This window comes from Gossypium arboreum, chromosome 10 (genome assembly GCF_025698485.1).
Source record: "Gossypium arboreum isolate Shixiya-1 chromosome 10, ASM2569848v2, whole genome shotgun sequence".
Classification (NCBI taxonomy): Eukaryota; Viridiplantae; Streptophyta; class Magnoliopsida; order Malvales; family Malvaceae; genus Gossypium; species Gossypium arboreum.
The window spans coordinates 129337070-129347283 of NC_069079.1; the positions used below are offsets into that span (position 1 = coordinate 129337070).

At 38.0% G+C, this 10214-nt stretch overlaps 1 protein-coding gene across 1 annotated transcript; it reads left to right on the forward strand.

Moving 5' to 3' along the window:
- The first annotated feature begins 8546 nt into the window (after nt 1-8546).
- Nucleotides 8547-9012, forward strand: LOC108452731 (uncharacterized). The gene is made up of 2 exons (XM_017750529.2): nt 8547-8898; nt 8996-9012. Exons 1-2 carry the CDS (start codon nt 8547-8549, stop codon nt 9010-9012), a joined length of 369 nt encoding a protein of 122 aa, XP_017606018.1.
- The last annotated feature ends 1202 nt before the right edge of the window (nt 9013-10214 follow it).

Sequence of the window (10214 nt, forward strand, 5' to 3'; positions counted from 1 at the left end):
TGCGAGGGACTAAAATTGGCAATATACCCGAACCCAAAGTGATGCATTTAGGCACAGATTAGATTGCAAATAAGCGTAAATTATAAGTCCAAATTAAAAAGGTCAGGGAGTTTCGGATGAACTCAATCAGAGGTTAATATAAAAAAGAGGGACTGAAAGCAAAAATTTCCTTTACCACAACAAACGCGCGGGTCATGAGGGCGTCGGATCGGGTCATCAGGATGGTTTCACAATGGTGTCGTTTGAGACCATTGTAATTGGTCCAAACGGTGTCGTTTTTAATCCCTTAAATCCCCTGACCAAACCTCCCATTCAGCTGAATCCCTATCTCTTTCTTTCTACTTTACCAAACCCTAAATCCCCTCTCTTGTTCGAATCTCAAGAGGCCCTAGCCGCCATTTGAATGCCGAACGGCAATCGACAGAGGGAGACTTGTTCGCTCATTAACCCCGCTTGGGTCCTTGCCATGAGGACCTCCGATTTCAAACCTCAAACCCCGTCTCGACTTCGATTAAACCGAAGGAGATGGGGATTCCGGCGGTTCATTCGTTCAGGTAAACTCCTCTGCTTCCTTTTACCCTCTTTTCTCGAAATAACAGTATGTGAAACCAAAAAAAATAAGTAAAGAAGGGGAAAACAATGAAAAAAAACGAAAGCCGGATAATCACCTCTTTTAAAGTTTCGATTATTGTATGCAAAAAAATGGAGAGTCTGTTCGTAAGAAGATCCCCCTTTTACATTCCTTTTCTTTGGCTTTTGTAGCCGAAATATCAAAAAAGAACAAAAATATACAAGCCATTTTTCTATTGGCTGCTATCCTTGCTGCTATTTTTGTTTTCTTTCGCAGGTACGGGACGACGTAGAGGCACGAAGGTGGCGTACGGAGGCGTGGGAGGCTTGTATGGCACTGGAGGCTGCTGCGGTGCAAGGGAAACCCTAGGGTTCTGTTGTTGTTTTAATATTTAGGCCTGCTGGGCCGTGTAATTTTGGGCCTTGGGTTAATTTGGGGATTGGGTTATGTAATTGGATATTGGACTGTGGGGTTTTTTTTTGTATTTTCATTTTGTTTTTATTTTCATACGGGCCCGAGCAAATTTTGGGCCTTACAAATATCGGCTACTTGATCACAGGCAGGAACTTTGCCAATAACCAATTCGTCACCGGCTACCTTTTCTCGAACAAAAAAAGATCAAGTTCAACATGTTTAAACTTAGAGTGCAGAACTGGATTAGCGGCAACAGCAACGGCACTAGAATTATCACACCACACTGTCGGAGGATCAACCGAACTTAGTTTCAACTCTGTCAAGAGAGAGACCAGCCAAGCAACATCACTAGTGGCAGCAGCCAAACTACAATATTCAGCCTCCGCCGTAAAGTGAGAAACAACTTGTTGTTTCTTGGAACACCAAGATATCGGTGTATGACCAAAGTACACACAGTATCCCGTAGTAGACCGATGATCATCAAAATCAAGTCCCCAATTTACATCAGCATAACCGACCAAGGACAGCCGCTCAGAACCCCAAAAGAGTAAGCCATAAGAAAGAGTACCACATAAGTACTGAAGAATGCGTTTTAACGCTACCATGTGTAGATTAGTGGGAGCATGCATAAATTGACACACCCTGTTAACGGCATATGCAATATCAGGCCGGGTTAACACAATATACTGAAGAGCCCCGACAAGACTACGATATTCAGTTGGATCAGCAAGGCACTCACCCTCATCCTTTGATAACATGGAAAAGCTGACCGTTGGTGTAGGAACACTTTTGGCAGTAGACATAGAACTCCATGCAAGAAGCTCCTAAATGTATTTGCACTGACAAAAATGAAGACTACCAGAGGAAGACCGACTGACCTCAAGCCCCAAAAAGTAACGAAGCTCACTCATATCCTTTAAAGCAAACTTGTTGTGTAGCTGCTGAACAAAACAATTGATTTCATCAGAAGAACTACCAGTAAGAATAATATCATCCACATAGACAAGCACATATAGAGTAGAAGCAGAGGAAGATCGAACAAACAACGAAGCATCCGACTTTGACAACGTAAAACCAGTAGAAACAAGAAACTGTTTTAATTTGTCAAACCAAGCACGAGGAGCTTGTCGTAAACCATATAACGCTTTAGTCAGATGACATACCAGCTTTTCACCACTGGAACTATGTTGCACAAAACCTGGAGGCTGCTCATAAACACGTCATCAGTTAGATCACCATTAAGAAATGCATTATTTACATTAACTTGCCGGAGTGGCCAACTCTTGGTTACGGCAACAGAGAGGATGACTCGAATAGTAGCATGTTTGACTACTGGACTGAACGTCTCTTGAAAATCACATCCAGGCACCTGTGAACAGCCCTTGGCTACTAATCGTGCCTTTCGATGATTAATTGTTCTATCAGGATTCATCTTTATCTTAAACAACCACTTGCAACCAATTGCCTTCCGACCAGGAGGAAGAGAATAGAGCTCCCATATAGAGTTAGCTATTAATGCATCATACTCAGCTTGTACAGCTAGCCGCCAGTCTGGATGAGCAAGAGCCTCCTCAACAGAACTTGGCTCAACCTCAACCTTAATAGTGTCTACACACAAGGCTTTGAGTTTGAAGATACTAGCCTTAGATCGAGTCACCATACCATGAGTATTGGTAGTAGAAACAGGAGGAATAGGAACAAGTGCAGCAGGAAAAATTAGAGAAGAGATAGCCTCCTCTCAGACAACAGGTTCTGAGTCATCAAGCAAATTGATAGAATTATGACGAGAAGCACCACACGTAGCAGAAGAACCAAGAGAAGCACCACACGTAGCAGAAGAACCACTCAGATCAAGTGCACGAGTACGACTTCCTAGAGGAACGCCAGGTGTGGGAGCAGAAGGTAAACCAGTGTCCTTAAGGGGAAACGATCGAACTACAGGAACATACGTAGTAGTATCCGAGACATCGGAGTACTAGCAGAAGAAGAGATTGGAAACAGAAACTGAGTTTCATCAAACACAACATGCCTAGAAACAATAACCTTACCATCGGGTGTTAGACAAAAATAACCTTTATGATGCGCACTATACCCCAGAAATGTAGATGGTTGGGATCGAAAATCAAGCTTGTGTTTAACAAACGGACGTAAATATGGAAAACAACAGCAACCAAATACTCTAAGATGATCATAAGTTGGTTCACGATCAAACAAGCTTTGATACGGTGATCGTCCGTTCAACACAGAAGTGGGCAACCGATTAATATGATGAACTGCACTGCAAAAAGCATAGCCCCAGTACTTCATTGGTACATTAGCCTGAGCCAAAAGAGTGAGACCAGTCTCCACAATATGTCGGTGCTTACGTTCAGCGGCACCATTTTTTTCATACATGTGAGGACAGGAAACACGATGAATTATCCCCTGTCGAGCAAGAACAGATGAAAATGCACGAAACTCACCGCCCCAATCACTTTGAAATTTCTTAATGCACTTCCCGAACTGAGTGAGAACCATTTTTTGAAATTGACCAAAACACTCCACGGCTTGAGATTTGCGACTTATTAGATATATCCAGGTAAATCGACTGGTCATGTCAAAAAAAGAAACATAATACAAATTTCTTTCATAGGAAACAGTAGCTGGGTTTCACAAATTAGAAACAACCAACTCAAACAAATCAACATACTCAGTAGTAGAACGAGAAAAAGGCAACTTATGATATTTCCCTTTTTGACAGGCAACACAAATATTATCAAGGCAACTTTTATTTACAGTAATATGACATTTATCTAAAACAGCTTTTACAGTATTAGGAGCAGGATGTCCCAGCCTTTTATGCCACAAATCAAAAACATCAGCTGGAGAAGAACGTTGAACAACCGTATTATTAACAGATGGAGTAGACAAAACAATCGAACCTGATGAGAACTTATAGAGCCCATCACGAACTTGGCTCCGCATTAAGATTTCCTGTGTCTGGATGTCCTTAATCACACAAAACGAAGGGTGAAACTCAAAAAACACATTGTTGTCAGTAGCAAACTTAGATACAGATAATAAATTTTTTTGAATACTCGGCACACATAGCACATTCGAGAGATGTAGAAACCGCGTCATTGAAGGAAATATTGTACTCCCAATGGATGATATTTCGGTAGAGACCCCATTACCCATTAAAAGAGAAGAAGTACCTGTATAAGGAGTGGAACCATGTAAATCTGAAGCATTCTTGCAGTCGTGATGAGTAGCCCCCGAGTCTGGGTACCAGGATGTGCTTCCTACCGGTAACGGAACATATGAGTCAGTAGAATTAAAATTGGAGTCATATGCAGAAGCATCAGAATAATCCGAGGCGTGCAACTCAGGAAGCCGGGGGGAAGCCCAACAAACTAGGATGAGTCATATGGAGACGAGGTAACACTAAACACGCGAGTACGTGGTTTTGTTCTCCACAGAGCCTTATGAACAGTCTGCCAAGATCTATCAACATCAACACAATTAGCAGAAGGCTCGGGCACAAATCGATCATCATGTGAACGGACCCGAACCGACCTACTAGGCCCACGTGACCTAGAGATCATCTTACCATGCGCATTGCCCAAGGAGTCATTACACAAGTGAAAACCCATATCACCAAGATTACGCCTATTATTATATGAATTTGGGTCATCATTACTAGGCTGCCCATTTCTATGTTTAATAAATGGATTGGATCCATTATTCTGAATCTCTGCATGTGGCCCACGTGGGATACTATTGGCTATTCCATAATTTGGCCAAACTGATGGCCTCCAATTTTGACCACAATTCCCCCAATTTTGACCAAAGCCATTCTCTCTTATTCGGTCATAATCTCTTCCAAACAAGCCAGACACAAAACCACCCCGTCGAGCCAATGGGTCATCGATCGACAATTGATCATCACGATCGTACCTGTAATAGCACCTCTGCGCGAGATGGCCATAACGGCTGCAGATCTGACATTGGACCCGCAGACGGAAAGAACGATAGCAACCACGAACGAAGGAACGCCCTCCTCCAAAAAACGAAGCCTCTGTCGACGAAAGTTACGGCCCCTCCACCATATTAACAAGGATCAACACTTCGTGGGCAGTCTGACCATGTTGAGCTTCGCACTCAACCAAAGCATCAACGATGAGCTAAAATGGCAATGGTCCCGAGGAGAGGGACGCGGACGAAACAATAGTATCAAAATCCGATGAGAGATCGGCAAGAAGAATCGACGTCCGTTTGGCCTCCGAGATCTAAGTTTCAGACGCTGTAAGTAAAGCACACAAACTAGTAATTTTATTGACATAGGCTCCAACAGAAAGGCTACATTTCCGAAGGGAGTGAAGTTCATGACGCAACTGGGACTACTTCGTGCTTGAATCGGCGGCAAACAAGTTGTTCGCCACAATCCAGACATTATAAGCGGTGCGAACATCCGTAAAAGAGGACAAAAAGGAAGAGCTAATTGCGGATAACAACCAAGAGGTAAGCAAACTGTCTTGCTGATCAAAGATCGAAACAACCGAATTAACAACAAAAACGCCATCGGGGGAGTGAATAAGACGCACAGGAGCCGTCAAGGAGCCATCAAGCATCCCAAACAAATCATAGCCATGAAGGATAAGCCAGACCTGCTGCCGCCATTGAACAAACGAGCCTTCATCCAATTTAACAACCTCATGACGAGGAAAGGAGGTGACCACGCGATCACCAAAAAACACCGAGCCAGAAGGCTCAACAGAATCAGAGTCACTAGAATGCATGGAAGCCATGTTCGAGGATCACCGAGCGACTGATACCATGATAGAATATTAGAAGAACAACAAGATAAATCTCTAGAAAAGAAGAAGAAATATTTTCAAGGTAAAGAAATTAACTCTGATCTTAATCTGTTCACAATACAAGCTTATATAGAAAAATGAAGTCTAAACTGCTACTAACAGAATATAACAAAATACCAGCTTTGTAACTATCTGCCTAACCACTAAGCTACTTACACATTAAGCACATGTATATTATATACTATAACAAACAAATTATGAATTTATAGTTATCAGTTTCGGAATCAAATCCGAAAGCAGCATCATCATACATGACATGTTGTAAAGGTAACCACGGGAAGGAAGACGTTAGACTAAGGGTGGAAGAAGGATTTTAAACTTATTGGTTGATGGGTTCAAAAAAGAAGGGTGTGGGAGTAATGATGGAGGAAGGATTTTAAACTCTCTGGTTACTTAAAGTGTGTCTTCATGTCAATGAAGGTATCAACATAGTAAATGGGGGAGTGTCATGGTCTACAATTTACTATGCTAATTATCAAGGTTGAGCTTTCCCCAAATAGTCCTGAGTGAAATTAAAGTACAATAATTTAGAAGTTAGAATTTACAATTTTTCAGATACCCTACAGCCTTAGAGGGATGTTGTGATGCAAACTGGGTAACCGATAAAGTTAGTTTTATAAGTGGGTATGTCTTTACTTTGGATGGAGTAACTATATCTTGGAAGTTTGCTAAAAAGACGTGTATTACTCGCTCCATGATAGAATTAGAGTTCATAACTCTTGAATGAGTCAAGCAAGAGAGAGATTTCTTTATGGGAGAATGGAGTACTTGCTTTAGAGTACATGAGGTTTGAAAGGAACCTAGCTGATCCACTAACCAAAGGGTTAAGTAGGAAAATGTTCTTGATTCTTCAAGGGCGATAGGTCTTAAAGCCCAGTGGTTGAGGAATTCATGGTGGATACCCAACTTAATTCTCTAAGTTCAATGTAGCCAAACAAAACCATGGAAAGACTCATAATGTACATGCTACTTATCCCTGCGGTGAACGATGTACATACATAAGGTTGAGTTCTCACTCTTAACCAATTCTTACCCCTGGATTTGGGTGGTCCTATTGTGACGGACTTGATGAATTCACCGACATGTGAGGTTGAGTTTATTAGTCTTAATGAAATCATATTCCAGAGTTTGGGTGGTCCTATTGAGACGGACTTGATAAATTCATCGAATTTGAATTTGAGAAGATGAGCTTAATAGATGCTCTTAATGATTTCATAGTCCTGATTCGGGTGGTCTATATTGAGATAGACTTGATGGAATCACCTACATAAGTGTGAAGGATTAGCTACCTTCTATGAAAAACATTAGGTAGTCTTTCTAGAGCACTTACCAGTAACCCAAAGTATATTGGCTAAATTGTTAATCTATCGCGGAACTCAATTGGACCTAAGATTAGTCGTGTGTTATGAGTTTATTGATATTTTAACGAGTTCTAGATTTGTTCACTTGTTAAGAGAAGAATTACTCATTTCACTATGTATTAGTACTAATCTAACAAATACTAATACTTAAGCGGCTAATTCGGCTATTACTTTTTAGCTTTTCTCTCCTAAAAGCACTTTTGACAGCTTAATTACGTTTTCACCCCTCCAACACATGAAAAGCCATTCCAGCCTCCTCGATACGTCACTGGTTCACAGTTGACATTCTCTCTTATTTGGACCAAGAATTTTAACCTCAAAATACAAAAATTCAATCTAATCCCTCTCTCTAGATTGGTACCCAACAAATTTTTAGTCCAATTAATTTAAAACAACCCCAACTTCATCTTCATGGTCAATTGAACTCTTTAAATAACCCATGGGATAATGTTTGAAACTTTAAAATAACTTGTAAAGGATTAAATAATTATATAGAGAGAGTGTTTAAATTATATTAACATGATACTAAAAAGTGTATTTAATACGATAAAAAATTTCTCAAAAAATATTCGATAAAAATGTACTGCTTGGTATTGTTTTAAAATATTTCTAATTAATATTATACCCTTTCTAACACTAATCATATCTCTTTAATAGTATTTTAACCCTAATTAGTGTTGATTAATTAAATAAATTTAATGTTAAAATTAAATAAAATTAATAAATAACAATAGTAAAGCAAGGCTTACGATTTTGTTTGTTCAATTAAGTATAATGGGTTAGAATTTAGAATTTGGAAAAAGGTTTTAATTAAGATTTAGGGTCTAAATTGGTTTAAGATTATAGGTTGAAGGATTTTAGAATTTTATAAAATAGATTAATTTTAGAGTTAAAATACTAATAAAGTTTATTAATTTTATTTGAATGCTATGATTATCTTAATCCAAGTTAAATTTATATAGTATATATATTACCTACCCGAAAACCAGAACCCCATCAGCCCACAAAGATGGTGTGGGGTAAAATCGAAAAAAGTCAATGTGGGCAAATGATAGACTCGGTTTTTATAAGCTAATGCTTAAACTGTGGATCTGTTTCATATATATGGTTGTTTGAGAAAGATCTAATACACAGAAACAAGGTGTAATTGATGACTTAATGGTCTGGTAACTCGAAAACGATGTTCTTAAATAATAGGTATAGCAGCTGACATGACTTTTTCTCTAGTTCCATGTCCATTGTAATATGTGGAATTCATCTACTTGTTTGGGTATAAATTGTTGAGAAGTGTCTTCCTTTGAGTTCAAATTGTAGACAAGTATAGCTGATTATTGCATTCAAGAAATGGAAACTCAAGTGAAGTACATGTGGGTTGTGGTGTTTGTTGTGAGTATGAGCATTGCAGGGCTAAACGGAGTGGAAGCAACTCATGATTACTATGGTCCCTGTGGGAAACATGACATCGAGAAGGAAGCTCAGAAGCTGTCTCCATGTACATACGCTGCAAAATACTGGAGAGCTCCGGTTTCTGAGCGTTGCTGTGCTATAATAGAGAAAAAGCTCAGCAATCCAGGCTGCCTCTGCGCTATTCTGCAAACTCGTACCGCATACGATGCCGGGGTGAGGCCAGAAGTTGCCGTTACCATTCCAAAACGCTGCAACATTGCTGTTCGTCCGGTCGGTCACAAGTGCGGAGGTACGTTCAATTTTGCATGCTGCAGTTTTCGTTACCTTTACTTTAGACATATAATGGTTTCATTCTGATGAAGCTATTGTTTGTTTAATTGTTGCAGGTTTCCCATTTGTTTAAGCCTCAACACATCCAACAATCAAAGTATGGTGGATTCACTGTGACATCCATCTAGCAGTTTAAGCTTAATAAAATCTGCAGTTTTACCTTTTATCTTTGAGCAAATAAGTAAAATGTGCAGTTGTTTCCTTCAATAATACTAAATAAAACGTTACTATTTGTCTTTTGCAAATCATCCGGATATGAAAATTCATCTTCACTATTAACTACAACTATTTATCCCAAGGATATCCGAAATTTTTGATAATTTGGGTAAAAATATTATATTCGAAAAATAAGTTCAGGTAAAAAAATTAGACTCGTTTAAAAATAGATCGGGTTCGAGTCTAACTGATCGACCCGCTTTTAAGTTTATAAAATTTTATATTATGTTATTTTTATATATTATGTAATTTATAACAAATTAAAAAATAAATCTATACTAAATATATAATATTACTGTAATGAAAACATTAAAATAATGACTATATAAAAATTTCAATAAATAAAAATAAAATTATTAAATATTAAATTAAAATAATTTAAAAATAATATGGGCAGATCTAAAATGGATTTGGGTTAAAATTATTTTCTAAATTTTTCAACTCATATTTCAGATCAAACTTAAACAAGTATGAAATATGTTAAAATAATATGTAAGCCTGAACTATATCCAACTCAAACCCGATGATTGATTGAGGAAATTTTTTTTATTTGTAGGTTTATCCTTGTGGGGGAAGGATAAAGGTGACTTCTAATCACCACCAAAATTACTTGCAAATAAGGAAATTTTCCTCAATCAATCAAATTTAATTACTATACAAATAAATATTAAAATATGATCTTTGATAGGAGGAGATTGAGATCACTTAATATTTACTTAGGATTAACCAAAGATTGGTATTTAAATAATATTTTTTCATCTCAATACTTAAGAGAAAAATATTTAACTCGTAAATTAATACTTTAATTTTTCTTTGCTACGTAATTTTTTTAACTAGCTTAAATTAATTTATACTATAATTTCAGTCAATAATAAACTATCATGCCATATAAAAATTTTAATTATTTTTTAATTATTTTATTTCATTTTTTTACATTCTCTATCTCTCTTTACTTTTTTACATGCTGGATCTAGTAAGATTGAAAAAATTCTTTCATCGGCTAAAACCATGTTTTCAGAACTAAACTTGATTAGGGTACTAGTCTAAATATAGGAATTG